At 33.7% G+C, this 15,809-nt stretch overlaps 1 protein-coding gene across 2 annotated transcripts; it reads right to left on the bottom strand.

The window, feature by feature from the left end:
* Nucleotides 1-606: 606 nt before the first annotated feature.
* Nucleotides 607-11,488, bottom strand: LOC142630996 (zinc finger BED domain-containing protein RICESLEEPER 1-like). Of its 2 annotated transcripts, XM_075805048.1 has the most exons (8): nt 11,196-11,488; nt 11,009-11,119; nt 9,178-9,276; nt 5,080-5,134; nt 2,337-4,237; nt 2,152-2,242; nt 1,986-2,067; nt 607-971 (listed from the first exon to the last, which is right to left on the bottom strand). In XM_075805048.1, exons 4-8 carry the CDS (start codon nt 5,119-5,121, stop codon nt 667-669), a joined length of 2,421 nt encoding a protein of 806 aa, XP_075661163.1. In that variant the 5' UTR covers nt 5,122-5,134; nt 9,178-9,276; nt 11,009-11,119; nt 11,196-11,488; the 3' UTR covers nt 607-666. The 2 variants fall into 2 exon arrangements, with proteins under 2 accessions (XP_075661163.1, XP_075661164.1); XM_075805049.1 differs by lacking the exon at nt 5,080-5,134.
* Between the last annotated feature and the right edge of the window lie 4,321 nt (nt 11,489-15,809).

The raw sequence follows: 15,809 nt of genomic DNA, 5'->3' as shown, positions 1-15,809 counted from the left end.
ATATATATATATATATATATATATATATATTTTGTTTCATTAACGCTGATAAGAATATTTTAATATTTTTTTCTTTTCTCTTTTCCTTGTTCTCCGCCCCTCTCTCTCTCTCACACTTTCTTATTTTAATATTTTATTTTCTTTTATCTTTTCTTTGTTCTCCGCCCCTCTCTGTCTCTCAATCTTCCTCTTCTCTCTTCTTCTCAATATTTTTTCTTTTTCTTCTCAAATTTTCTCTGCTGTGTGAGGGTCTCTGCTTTTGCCGAATGGGTGTGGATGTGGTGGGTCATGCCATGGGTGTGGGTGTGGGTGTGGGTGTGGGTGTGGTTGTGGTGGGTCATCGGGTTCGTGGGTGTGGTGGATGGGTCCTGCCGTGGGGGTTTGTGTTTTTGGCTTATTTGAGGTTGCTGGGTTTGTGTTTGGGAAGAAAAAAAATAATAAATAAATAAATGGTTTATTGTAGCATATATATATATATTTTATTAGATAAATATATTATTTTATTGTGTTGAAACTTAAAATAAAAGCATTAATATTAAAAATTTTATAAAAAAAAATAATAATAATAAAAATAAATAAAGTAAGTTTTTTGACAGTGTAGCTAAATAATTTATAGTTCTATCAGCGAATGCTCAATGAAAAAGATTAAGCTGCTGATTAAGCTGTTTATATTTTGTATGCCCATAAACCCTCATCACTATCATACATCGGCGTGTCAGGGACTGGAAAAAGATTAAGCTGCTGATTCAGAATGTTCTGCCGAGACAATAAATCATCGATCTGCTTCTGTAGATCAACCGTATCAGCAATATATTTAAGGTCCTTTTTTGCCAACTGGACCTCATACCGTGCCCTCTCCTTTTCCCTGTCAACCTTCTCAGCTTCAAGCTTTTTTTCCATTGTTGTAATACGGCTCAGCAACTCAGCATCATTGACACTAGAACCATGATCAGATGATTTGTTGACGATACCTGCAATAGAAACACAGGAAATCTCAGCACACTGATAGCCAGGTGGAATCATTACTGATGCAATAATATTCACACACAACCAAGACAAAATCATAAATTCCTATTGAGGAAACGCATTTAATAGCACTTTTTTTTTTTTTTGATGAATGCATTTAATAGCACTTTTGAGTACCTCGTCCTTAGCTACATCTATACATCTATTGTTGACGTCCAATTTGACCACATGGCACTCACGAATTGTTGCAAGATGGCCCCACTCATTAGAGGACATATCGTACTCCCCACATGAACTTTTTATAAAGATTTAAAAAATAAAATAAAACAACTTATCAAGTCCACTGCCACAACTTTTTTTTTTTCATAATTATTTAGACTTTAAATGACATGTGATTGGTGCAGTGTTTCATCGGTGAAATAACGTGAAAGTGAATTTACACCAATTCTAATAGAATTAGTGTGTAACTAAAACCTCGAAGTTCCAAAACAAAGAAGATACCCTTAAACGGTTAAAATGACTAGAGTATACTAAAAAAAATGATTGAAATATGTCATAAAAATCTCCAAAATGACCAAAGTATCTTCAAAATGTCCAAAATATAGAAATACTCTTGAACCCAAAAAATGAGGAAAAAAAAAATTCAAAACCTTCGATAGGACTAAAATACTCCTAAAACCACCAAAATGACAAGCATCCCTTTATAGTTTATATAGCTTTATTTGAACCTTAAAGAGTTCTAGATATCTTTTATGGAAACCTTAAATTTTCAAAATGTTTCATTTAAGTTTCATTTCATTTAAAATAAATTAGATAACCGAGTGATGCTTATATAGGGTTAATAGAATTTATGATAGAAGATTTAGATGAAATATACTCAAGACTATAGCTTAAAAAGTAAATTACTATATATACATAAAGCAGAACAAAACAAAGCAAACTGCTTCACACGAAATTGCATAAGGTAATGGTGTTAACTTTTCTTTTCAGCTACTTAACCTAATAAGAATGGGACTCACTAGTTGGAAGTGGTTCAAGGCGTGCAGATGAACTACGATTTGCAAGCATGACTTCCGTGTTGGCAATAGAGGAAGCATGTTTCTGCAAGTGGAAGAAATGTAATCAAAAACTTCATTTCCTATAAGAAATGAAGACGGTAAAACAAATGACCAACTAAGATTTTGCCTCTTTAGATTCCAAGCTTATAGAAGACCCCGCCAAAACAAATGAAGTCTGAGTGAGTTCAAGAGAGTGTTCATTGTCCTTGTTTGGCGTGCTGAAGTCAAATAGAATGAAAAAGTGAGTTAAATAATGCACAGAAGGCATATTTAAGGAATCTTAAAATCAAAATGAATGAAAATCATACTTACATCCTTATAGGATTGTCCAACCAATCCTTCCCACAAACCAATGCCTCTATAATGTCAGGATCATCCAATCCATTGAAGATGGGATTGATTGTCCTAGTTTCAATACAGAAAGCAGAATTTGATATAGAAGTTGACATTGGAATTGCCAAGATATCACAAGCCATCGTCCTAAGAGTTGGAAAATTTTGACCCTTGGTTTGCCACCAACCCAATATATCAAATTCTCCCTCAGAACGAAAACGAGGCTCTTGATAATATAGATCAAGTTCTGTTGTTTGTGAACCTCTTTGCGCCTTGTTCCACATATCTAGCATATTACAAGGATTATCACCATATGAGGAAAAGCTATTATCATTATTAGGGAAGGAAGAAGATAACTCCTGACTGCAAAGGTCTTTGGCATATGCACCAAAAATATGGCTAAGAGCATCACCAATCGCTTTGTGTTTCTTAGTATCTTTACCATATAAAGCTTCAAAAGAGAAGTGCAAAAAGTTCCAATTTGTACGTGGGTCAAAAACTGCTGCAATTGCGGAAACAAAAGTACAACAGTCAAAGTACTTTTCAAATGTGTCTATCATTTTCTTTGAAATGTCACTTTTTTGCCATTTACGCAAACTGCCATAAATTTCAAAAATCTTAATAAAATACACATTCGTACTAAGACAATTGCTTCCCAAAAAGCTGCATTTGCTTTCATAGAAAACTTTCAAACATTTGCGCATGACTTCTGCCTTATCCCATTCCTCCATAGATAAGTCACAATCACTACTCTGTAGGCCAACAAATGCTTCCCTTAACTCCAATGCAATTTGAAGCATGAAAAAGGTGGAATCCCACCTTAGAGGAACACCTTCAAAAGTAATGTTCTTGCCTCCTAAATTTAATTTCTTAACAGCCTCTTCAAACTTTTGCTTTCCAATTGTTGTTTCACTAATGTATTTGATAGCCTTCCTTATCTTAGGAAGAATATAATCTATCTCATCGAAGCCATCCTGAACAAGGAGATTTATTATATGCATAATGCAAGGGATGTGAAAGATTTTCCCTCTAAAAGGATGGTAATTACCTTGATCACCAAGCCAGAGTTTTATGATTTCTACCATTTGATCATTTGCGGAAGAACTTTCAACAGTTATAGAGCCCAATTTCTTGTCAATGTTCAAATCCAGAAGCAGACATTTTACTATCTCAGAAAGAGCTTCTCCTGTATAATTATATTCTACCTCTTTTAGGGCAATAGTCTTCTTCTTCAGTTTCAGACCATCTTCAATAAATTGCAAAGTAAAAGAACAATACTTATTCTTTTTACCATGACCTGTCCAAAAATTAAGTATTAAACTGAAGCTCAAGACCTTATCAATCTGTTTGAGGAGTCTCTCCTTTTCTTCACGGTAGGCACGAAAAATCTTATCCTTTAAAGTGTCTTGTGAAGGAAGTTTGAACAATGGTTGTAAATTCTTCACAAAAATTTTGAAGTCCTCATGCTCAACCATATTCAATGAATACCCATTCTTAATAATCATTCTTACCAAATCCAGGCCACTCCTTTCTTCATCAAAAATGCAATTTCCATTGGTGACAGTTGGATTTTCTATATCACCTGTTTTGCTAGAAGACATCATTTCTTTATGTGATTCTCCAATTTTTGCAGCCAAACATTTTTTGGTTTTCAAGTGATTGTTCAAGTGTGAGGTCCCGTCTTTGCTTGACCCTGAAAAGCACTTCCCACAACGTTCACATATGGCCCAGGCCTTCCCATCATCATCTTTAACCTGTTTGAAGTGGTTCCAAACCGTAGATGGTGACTTTCTTTTTTTAGAAGTCGGAAGTGCTGAAGTTACCTCATATTGTATCATAGAAGATGCTGAGATCTCTGAACGTTGCATTTTGTTTACTTCCTATCAAGACAAACAAAAGTAATAGAACAAATGCTCAGACATATTTAAACTAATTTGTGCTTAAAAGATTGACGTTTAAAATGTCCAAAATGTACTATAAATATTTGCATGCCACAACAATGAAGGACAAGCTAAAGAGCGAGAGGCAGATAGGTCAATAAAGCATAGTCAAAATTTCATAATTGTAAAAAATAAAAATAATTTAAGTAATGATATTGTTGGAACTAAATTGTTATGCCTCATTTAACTCTCTGAAGAGTTAAGTTTCTCTGTGATAGTTTAATAACCATTTTTTTTAGTAGTTGTAAAGTTACAACTATGGATGGAAAATTTAAACCTGAGACATTTTTTTTGGAAACACTAAGAAGTAATAATTGAGCTATAAAGGGCTCTTGACATGGTTTAGCAACATTGGTTCTTATAAGCGTCCATTTGGTTTGCGTTTTGAATGGTTTTCGTCTGCATATGGCTTCTTTTTTCTTTTTCTTTTTTTGATCAACGCCTGGTGCACTGTTCATGGGACATGAATAGTGCATCAAGACAAATGAACAATCCACTGTTCATGTGAACAGTAACCATATTGTTTTCAATTTTCAGCAAAATAAGCGATATTCAAATGCACAATAAATATGCAGAATAGCATCAGTAAAATAAGTTTAAAGCAACCAAATAAATATTATTTGAAAGAGTTATGCATTTATCTTTGAAAGATATTAGTTATTGATTACAATAAAATTGGAACTAAATAACTTAGAAATCACTCAAACCACTACCAAAACAAATTAATTTAGGAGTAAGTAAAAATATTTGGTAACAGATAATGAGCCATTTTAATAACCTACTTTTGGGTGTATTTGAAGCTTTAGAAAGAAAGCATTTGACATGTCCCAACAGGTCCTGAAAAACAAGTGATACTATAAATGTATATTGTCCGCTATTTCATATATGATTACAGATCAATCTAGCCATCATTTTGAATTGATCACAATACATGGGAACCAAAATGGCATAGAAGTTTGCGGTTCAAGTAATAGATCAGTGTTAGGGATAATAATAAGTAACTACATGCTCGCTAAATCAATATTCAATTGCTGTAATTAAGAATTTTTCACATAATAGAAAATATTTAATCTATAATGATACTAAATCGTAAAGTCACCTTGCCTTTCTATTCTTTTTTTAACAAGAATATAAATTATACTCTAGTCTGATCTAATTGTATATGTGCGTTAAACTCTCTTCTAAAGACTTGAACTCAGCTCTTGCACCCTCCAACCTCACAAAAACTTTGTATTTGTGAAATCACCATCGCGCCAAGGGTATACGGTGGTATAATAAAGTTATCTTGCTAATGGTGAAAAAATAAATAATAATAATTGTTAGGTTCTAAGATTTTAAGGACTAATATATTAAAACTTTAATGGGTATTGTGTTAGCAAACCATGATCAAAACATAGACTCTAGGTTAGGCTTGCTCAAAGTATGTTTCGCTGTAAAATTGGAATCAAGTGATTGCAGAAATTAGTGGACAAATTCTGCAAGGCTCGATCGATCGAAAATTAGATTCGATCGATCGAGAATCGTGCAAATTGTTTTTTCTACAAAATTTCCAACTTAGTCTAAGCCCGTTTGATGGGTAAGGTTTTATGCTTTACTTCTCATATATATATTAAAAAAAAAAAAAACCCTACCTACGTTTAAGAAAGCTTTTGATATGTTATGTGTGTGGATCTCTTGTGAGATCTAGAGGTGTTTACTTTTATACATACTTAGGGTTATCAAGATCAAGATTAATGTCAAGAGCTTAGTGATCGTTTCAGTTGCTGCAAAAAGAACATTCAAGAAGATCAAGATTCACAAGTAGGAAAACTTGTGGTTGCTATGAATCAAGAGAAAGAAATAGTCCGTGGACTCGGAGCTGTCACGTGGTCGTGGTAGCAAGTTTTCTACTGCAGGTAGCAATAGGATGTTAGCAATCTAAGTTCTATTGTATAAACTTCAATTCTTTCATAATGGATTTGTTTTACCTTGAGAATAGCTAGGTTAAATTCTCCCCAGATTTTTTACCTATTTTGTTTTCTTAGGTCATCAGATCTTTGTGTTCTTTATATTTTTCACATTATATTTGTTTTACACATATTGGTTTAACCTAGTGTTAATTAACAAACTTGTTAATCAACTTGGCTTAATATTAGGTTAATCAAATTATGTTAAGGGGTCTAAAACTTTACAATAATAATAAATGTTACCATAACAATATTTTAGGTGGAACTCCACTACAGCTGCATCCAAATCCCAAAATTTTAAAATTTTAATTTTGAATCCTAAAAAAGATAATCACAGCATTATGCCAAACGAATAGTTAAAATGTACAAGTTATTTGCTTTTTCCTTAGCGAAGATTTTCTTATCTGGGATTTGTTTATATATTATTTGTAAAAATGGATTTTTTATATATTTATTTTTTTGTTGTTGCTATGTTTAGAAGGGGTTGCTAATCACAAATATGGATCTAATTACTTTAATTTTTGAGTTTTTTGGGTTAACTTTAAATCTTGAGGCTCATTTTTTATTTTGGAGGGGTCATGTATGATTTTTTTTTTTTAAGTTTTAACTTTAAATAGATTAGCATATACTACTTAATTTTTTTTGTCATGAATCTGTCCCTTGAAAAAAAGAACCCATAGGCCATAACACAGTAGTGCAAAACTCTCATTCTCCCGAACACCCAAAAATATCAATAAGAAAAGGATTACAATTTTTATTATAAAAGGCTTACCAATTAAAATAAATTGGATGATGTAAAAAATATAAATATAATTGGTGTTACATTATTAATATACTAGTATGTAACTCATGCTTACACACAGTAATGATGAATTGTAGTGGTGCTATTGATGTTAGCTTAGATTGTAAAACGTATAGAATATTAGTTCGACTAGGACATTTGGAGGTACTAAAATAAATTTTTCTTGCATTTTTCATGATATTGGTTACGTCAAGTTTCTCATTACACTGTTATTATGTATATAATTTTAAAAATCACTATTGGATACTACATATACAATATCAATTCCCAATCACTGTTCGTGAATTTTACTAAATACAACACAAAAAATAAAAGAATAAATTGATCCAATAATATCTCCTAAATTGAATAAAAATAGGTTCATGGGATCGTTCAACTCAATTACATTTTGTTATGTTCAAGATCCTTGTATACATAACATCTAAATAAAAATAGTGTAAAAAAATATGCTTATTAGTTCTGAGAAAAAATAACAGTAAAAATTTAAATAATTCAATATGTATAGAAAGCTAACAAAAGCAAAATTCAATTTTGAATCTAATTAAATTTTCTCTAAATATTGGTTATATATATATACATATATATAATTAGGTTTTTTATAATTTATTTATACTAAACTCCTCATTTTCTACATTAAATTAACTCACTTGGCACAAAAATTAAAAAATTTACATTAAATGAGACACATGGCGGAAAATTAAACTCTAATTGAATTCCAATTTTTAGAATAATTTGGCACAAAAATTTAAAAACTTAGACTAAATAGGACACATGATGCAAAATTAGATTCTAATTGAATTTCAATTTAAAATTTAATTGAATTTTCTTTCAGTTTTACCAATTAATATATACTAACTTGTAACTCTATGCATATGAATAGATACACTTAAAGATATACAATAAGATGCATAATATAATTCCTATATATATATATATATATATATATATATAATTTAAATACTATTGATAGTCATTTTTATATTTTGTTAACTCTTTAAAAAAATTGTAAGGATATTATTAGGTATAATATGTAAATAGTCCTTTTTTTTAATTGTGAAAAGTGCATATCATTTATTCTAGACTCTTTAATTTTTGTACTTAATAACTTACTTGGATGAATATTTATAATGTGGTCCCATATTTAATTTTAAATTAAGAAATAAAACTCTTTAAAAATAAATAATTCAGGACACATTGCACAAAATTGAAACTCTAATTTGAAATTTTAATTTAAGTTTATCTCAGCTTTACCTATTGTTATATATAAAGATATATAAATTACATATGTAATATCAATTCATAATTATTGTCTGCGAAATTCTATTAAATACAACACAAATTAAAACAATAAACTGGTCAAATAGTATCTCATAAATTAAAAGGGTATGTGTGTATGAAATCATATAGCATAATTACAGTTTGTTACGTTCAATATCTTCATATACAAAATATCTGAATAAAAACGGTATAAAAAATATGCTCATAAGTTCAATAAAAAAAAAAAAAGCAAAAATCTAAACAATTTTGATTATAATTGAATTTTCTCTAAATTTATATATATATATATATATATATATATATATATATATATATATATATATATATATATATATATATATTACATAGTCATTGTATATTACATAAATGACTTATAAATTTGAATTTTTTTAATTATATGATTAGGTTTTTTATGGTTTTTTTATATTGGATTCTTCGTTTTCTACACTAAGTTAACTCATTTAGCACAAAAATTAAAAAAAAAAAATATTAGATAGGACATGTAGCACAAAATTAAACTGTAATTGAAATCCAATTTTTACATTAAATTGACTTACTTGATACAAAAATTTAAAATTTAGATTAGATAAAACACATGACGCAAAATTAGACTCTAATTGAATTCTAATTTAAAATCTAATTGGATTTTCTCTTAACTTTGCCTATTATTATATATATATTAAATAAATTATGTAAGACATGATGTAATAAAATCTGTAATATCCCTTAAAGAAAAACAAAACCAAGAATGGCAAAAATCAAACAAACAAAAAGCTAATCTTTTAGTTTCATTTTGCAAACAATCAACCTGCAGTTGAAAAGAAAGAAATGCAATAGAAACAATCATCAGATACCTGTAAGAGTGCGAAAGAGAGCCTTAGAAGTGGAGGTAGCTAGTGATTTTTACTCGTACACTTCAATCAGGGATGTGCTTGATTGACTTTTACGTGCTCCTGAAAATACCAATTGCGTGTACTTAATAGTTAATACCACTTGTTTCTCTCAAAATAAAAATAAAAGAAAATAAAAAAAATAGTTAATACCACTTGTTTCTAAAATAATAAAATATGAGCAATTAGATAAATTATATTGATCTCATCACATGCACTCCACACGTGTGATGAGACAATTTTTTTTTTTTTTTAATTTTGAGTTTAATGTCGTAATTTTTAAATTTGAATTTGTTTTTGTTTGTAAGATTACACAGGAAGAGATTTTTAAAAAGCTAAAATTTTGAATTTTGAAAATAAGTAAACCGTTGAGTTTGGTGTATGCTAATATTTATGAAAAAATGTATAAAAAATGTGTGAGATATATTTAAATAGAATGCGTGCTATTTTTTAGGAAAGGAGTTTCTCGAGTAGTTTTTTGTTTTTGAATTATAATTCTAACCATGTTTTTATTTTTTAGAAATAAAGATTATCTAATTAGATTAGAGGTATTTTTAACACTTTTTTATAACTGATAACTAACTTTTTGAATTCTTTTAATATATAGAGATAATATTTCATGTCATTTTTTTTTTTTTTAAGACAAGCTACTTTTTTTTAGAAACAAGATAAGCTACATTTAAATTACTAATCACATGTTCTTTTTTAATTAAGTAAGCTACCTTTAAAAATCAAACCAATCCATGTTTTTTTTTTTTTTTAATAGTTACAATATGGGGGGAAGATTCAAAATTCGAATGTTATGAATACACCAGGATGCCAATGAGTTGAGCTATACAAGGTTCTGGACAATTGGCATCAATCACATGTACTTAAAAATGCTACTCCTTCAACTAATAGTAGAATTCGAGCAAATAAATAACTTTATAAATTATTTGAACTAAAGTATTTGACTCCAATTCTTTACACTCTAAAAAAGAATCCTTTAATATAGTTTAAAACTTCCTCAAAACTAAACAAAATTGAAATTATTATTTTTAATCATATTTAATTTCTTCTTTTTTTGTTAAAAATAAAAACATATTTATCTTTTATCTACTCTGGTCTAATACAAGTTTTATTTTTTATTTTTTTTATTTAAGAAACAAACAAACACACGTACACAAAGGAAAAGGAAAAGGAAAATGAAAATGAAAGAGAAAGAGGTTATAAAACAAGGGTAAAGTACTTTTAATTAATTTAATACTACTCTCTTCACTGTACAATAACCATAGCTCCTTCCAAGTTCCAACAACTTCCAATGCAAAGATCAATAACAAACAAAAAGGCCTAACTCCTATTTAATTTGTTACAAACATCCACTTTCTCTAAAACATCCACTTGCACTAAATTGTAGATCTGCTTTTTGAATTTTTTGTCTCATGTGTCCGAAAAAAAAAAAAAAACTTGATTAATTTCCCAGAGAACAAGGAAACACCAAAGAATTCGTGACTGAGTTTTCTTGAACATATTTTAAAGGCACTTTCGTTTCCCTTCCCTCTTAATTCTAACGAACACAAATGCCTCTCCACACCATAAATTACTATTTTCTAACCGCCTTTCACTGAAAACTTTTCTGGATATTTTGCCATAGAGGCGAACAGAACTTTGACAAGCACTTACAGCACCGAAACCCACAAATTAATTAAAACCCACATCAAATTTCAATTTTAAAAATCTAAGCCAATTAATGGTAAAAACTCAAGCTTTGAAACATTATAAAAGCAAACACAAAAATAAAACCTAGCCAACATACAGGTGAAGAAGAGGACAAAGAAGAAAGACATGAGTACAGAGTAATTGCGCAACACAAGAACATGTTTGAGCTCCCTTGAGGCACACCCACTCCACCACCAGCACCACCGCTCTTCAAAAAGAAAACATAAAATTAAAATTGTAACACTTTTACGCCCAGGATCTGAAATTAAAAGTCGAAAACTTACCATAAGAAACAATATTTCGAGAAACTGTATTCTATTGTGCTCTGCAGAGAGTAGAGAGCAACACTAAAGCCTTCAGTAGACAGGCGATATGGGGCTCCCACCTTGTCTCCGTCACCAGTCACCGCTCAAAAAAAATAGATAGGATAGGAATCATCAATAAAAATTTGCGCGTCCCTAGTGGCCTTGTCATCTTCACCTCTTTGTCAAAAAGAAAGAGTGGTGGGTCTCCAGAGTACACGGTTTCTTTAGCTGAGCTACAACTAATTTTCCACATGACTCGTGTCATCACTGTGTCCCCCTAGGGCGAGAAAGTATGCGAACGCTAAAAAAAATCATTTTTGCGGCTACTAGCATTTCGGAGCGGATTATATCCGAAAACCAATCTGACCTTTTTGTGTACTGTGTAAAATTAACCGGTTCATTCTCATTCAAGCAAAACATTTTTTATTTTAATGAGTATATTATAACTTTATTAAAGAAAATAAAAACAATACATCATGAGTAACAACGAACTCAATCGATGATGGATTTTTCTTTATTCAGATTACAAAACTATAAAAAATGTCTACCTCTTTGGCATATTTGTTAAGATATGTGTTGGTTTATTTTCTTGTCATTTCACATGAGAGAACAGGCTGATCGAAAAGCTAGAAGTTTCTACTTCATCCCATCCAAAATGTTTGAAATGGTAATTGATGGAACACAAGAACCCATAAGTAGGAGTGTCCATGCAAACCGGCAACCCGTCCGACCCGCCACCACTTGATTTGACAACTCCAGCAGTCGGACGCAGGTTTTGACCTCGCTAACCCGACCCCAGCAGGTCGGTTGTCGATTTTCATCTCAAAACTCGTGAAACCCGACCGGAATCGAAATCCTGTGAATTATTAAGCTTCCGGACCAAATCCGGCAAGATCTCGTTAAGATCCGTCGAGATCTGGTCCAAATCCTTAGAGATTCAGCAAGATCTCACCGTTATCCGACGAAATCTAGGTCAGATCTTAATGGATTCGACCAGATTTCGATTAGATCTCGATGGATCCTGCCAAATTTAGGCCAGATCTCGACGGATCCGGCCAAATATCGGCCCCTGTGATGAAATTCGAGACCGACCTGATACATCCCGAAATTGACAAGACCCGAACCAAAAAATCCAACCAGATCATTCGGGTCGGTTTCAAGTCATATTCTTTTGCACTCGAATTATTCGGGTCGAGTCTGGGTTGGGCATAGACCTGACCCGTGGACACCCCTACCCATAAGAGTATTAGAAACAAACTTTGAATCACACTCCAAGACCACCCCACATATACCAACATCCCAAGCAAAAAAAATTCCTTCCTCCATGGCTTTTGCTTCAATCTCCAAAGGCCCAAGCGACGGGTGAATCATTTAGCTGATTACTGCTATCACCTTACCCTCATGGTCTTTGATAACCACACCGACACCAGCTTGCTAAATATGAGCAAAGAATGTCCTGCCCATATTGACTTTATAGCTATGTTTAGGTGGTAAGGTCCAAAATTCCTACAAATTACCTTGCCGTTGTTGAATAGAATGATTGGCAATATTGAACTCGTCTAGAATAGCTCGAGGCTTTTGTACAATTGTAGCTGCAATTTGTCGAGGGCTGCCATGTCTAGTGGCATTCCTACTAAACCACATACACCAAGCTATCATAAATATCAATTCCAAGAGGTTGCTACCAATATGCTGCACAAACACCAAATACCAGACCAAGTCCAGAAATTCACAATACCGAACTCCCTGCATATCAAAGGTAATTCCAGATTAAAGCTACACCTCACTAGCTGTCTCACACTCCCAAAATAAATGTCCACTAGTCTCATCACACGACCCACAAGCCTCACACACAGCTTCGCCTATAACTTAATGATGGCACAGATTCGCTTTGGTGGGTAAAATGTTCTTGCACAATCTTCACCCAAAAGTCTTGATCTTATTTGGAAAATTTAGACCCCAAACAGTCTGCCAGAAGGTCTTGTGATTTGAATTATTTGAAGTTTCTCTTGTGTTGTTTTCAAACTCAGCCAAGGCAAGCTTGTAAGCATTGCAAACTGTAAATTTGCCCTTTGGGGAGTAGGCCCAAACTACTCTGTTAGGTGGTAAATGATTGCTCAATGGGATGGCTAGGATCAGTGACAGATCTATAGGCCCCCCCCCCCCTCACCCAAAAAAAACTTGGAAATATATATATTGAAATTTTAAATTTTGGTCTTAATAGCCCCCAATTAAAAACAAAAAAACCGGTATACATATTTAATTTGAAAAATTAAGATTTGCCCTTATATATATGTAGGGGGTAAAAATGCTTAAATGCACGTTTGGGCCTTGGGCCTGGTTAGTTGGTATAAGTCTGTTCAATCAGAGTCTTCGAGGCCCACAGGCCAGTCCACGCTACAAAGGGCAGAGGATTTTTCCGAGGAGTATCTCCTCGAATCTCCTTAGACGGGCCCAGTAAAGGCCATAGGACGTGCTAAAGGGTTTAGAGACAGAATTCTGGAAGATCTGTTGGGTAAAAATGTGATCCAAGCACTCGTTAGAAGGAGGAACGTGTGAGAAATATCTGAGAAAAAAGCTGCTACCACCGCATTAAAGGCCCTACATCTACCTCCTTGGCCGCATTAATAGAGAAATAACCTCTGAACAGTAATATTCAGCCTTTCAGCTATTATTTGAAGACTTTAAGAAGGTAGTGGATGGGACAAGTATCTAGGAGGAAAATCTGTATTACACGTGGATGAAACAGGGAAGAAGAAAAAGGTTATAAAAAGATGAGAGAGGAAAGAAGAGGGGACTCATTGTTATCCATGGCCATAAGGGAGGGTGAGACTTTGAAAGCGTATTTTGACAGATATTGGGAAATGTTTAATGAAATCGACGGTGATTTTGACGAAGTGGCGATTAACACTTTCAAAGTGGGCCTCCCAACTGATCATGATTTAAGGAAATCTCTGACCAAAAAGCCTGCACAGAGTGTACGTCGCCTTATAGATCGCATTGACGAATACAAAAGGGTTGAGGAAGATCAACAACAAGGTAAGGGTAAGGCGAAGGTTATCCCTCAAGAGAAAAGGGATTTTAGGTCGGACAGGTACCATAACAATAAGACGATGAGAGATTTCTCTAGGCAATCTGGTTCAGCCACTCCTCAAGTAGTTAATACCGTATTCCGAGAACCAGTGCACCAATTGCTGGAGAAAGTTCGTAAGGAACCCTACTTCAAGTGGCCCAGTAAAATGGCGGGGGACCTTACAAAACGGAATCAGAACCTCTTTTGCCAATATCATCAGGATGCGGGTCATACTACCGAGAATTGTCGGACCCTTTGAAACCATTTAGAGTAGCTTGTTGGCGAGGAAAAGTTGAAGCAGCACATGTATCAACCTAACGGACAAGGAAATCATTCGGGTTCAAATAATCAGAAGAACAACTTATTTCGGCCGCCCTTGGGAACGATTAATGTCATCTTCGCTGCACCTGGCAGGACCGGTTTCTGTCCTACAAGGGTGATGGCTGTGTCACATTTCCAAGCTGAGGAGTCTGGCTCGAGTCCGAAGAGGATCAAAGGGAGTACGCCTATTTTGGGATTCTCCGATAAGGATAAGGTTGGGATTATTCAACCACATGACGATGCCCTGGTGGTCACATTGAGGATAGGGAATTATGATGTCAAGAGGGTGATGGTCGATCAGGGTAGCGGTGCGGATATTGTACCCTGACTTATTCAAAGGGCTTAAGTTAGGGCTAGAGGATCCCACTCCCTATGATTCGCCATTGATAAGCTTTGAAGGGAAGGCTGTCATACCAAAAGGACAAATTCATTTGCCTGTACAGTCGGGCCCAGAAACGGTAGATGTAGATTTCATTGTGATTGATGCATATTCTCCATACACGGCCATCGTCGCTAGGCCTTGGCTGCATGCTTTGGGTGCTGTCTCCTCGACATTACACGTTAAAGTAAAATTTCCCTCGGGTGGATTGATTGAAGAAATTCTTGGTAGCCAGTCAGTAGTAAGGCAATGCATATCAGGCGCAGTATTGCATCAAGCCGAATTAGAATCCTCGACCTCAGCTGTGGAAGACTTATAGCAATTAACAACTCTGAATGCACTTGGTGCGGTGATAGCAGAGGAGGCCACGTGTGAAGAGTTGGAAATATTTCTCATAAATGATGACCCCGAAAGGTTCTTTCAAGTTGGGATACGGCTACCACACCAAGAGAAGATGGAATTGGTGATGTTTTTGAAAAACAATATCGATATGTTTGCATGGGATCCCTATGAGGCTCCAGGTGTTGACCCAAGTTTCATTTGCCATCACTTGAACGTCAACCCTGCCGTTATTCCCAAGAGGCAACCACCTCGACGTTCTTCGAAAGAACATGCCAAGGCCGTCAAAGAAGAGGTGCTCAAGCTCAAAAGGGCTGGGGCTATTAAAGAAGTTTTCTACCCAGAATGGTTGGCACACACTATCGTAGTAAAAAAGAAGAGCAGAAAGTGGAGAGTATATGTGGACTTCACAGACCTGAACAAAGCCTGCCTAAAAGACTCATTCTCGATGCCTCGCATCGATCAGCTAGTGGATGCTACG

This window comes from Castanea sativa, chromosome 4, assembly GCF_040712315.1.
Source record: "Castanea sativa cultivar Marrone di Chiusa Pesio chromosome 4, ASM4071231v1".
In the NCBI taxonomy this organism is placed as follows: Eukaryota; Viridiplantae; Streptophyta; class Magnoliopsida; order Fagales; family Fagaceae; genus Castanea; species Castanea sativa.
This window is presented reverse-complemented; position numbering and strand designations above follow the sequence as displayed.

Coding starts and splice junctions, on each gene's coding strand:
- LOC142630996 (XM_075805048.1), bottom strand. CDS start 5,121: ATGTCAAATGCTTTCTTTCTAAAGCTTCAAATACACCCAAAA. Junction 2,243..2,336: donor TTGGACAATCCTATAAGGAT/GTAAGTATGATT, acceptor ATTTGACTTCAG/CACGCCAAACAAGGACAATG. Junction 2,068..2,151: donor TAAGCTTGGAATCTAAAGAG/GCAAAATCTTAG, acceptor TTCCACTTGCAG/AAACATGCTTCCTCTATTGC.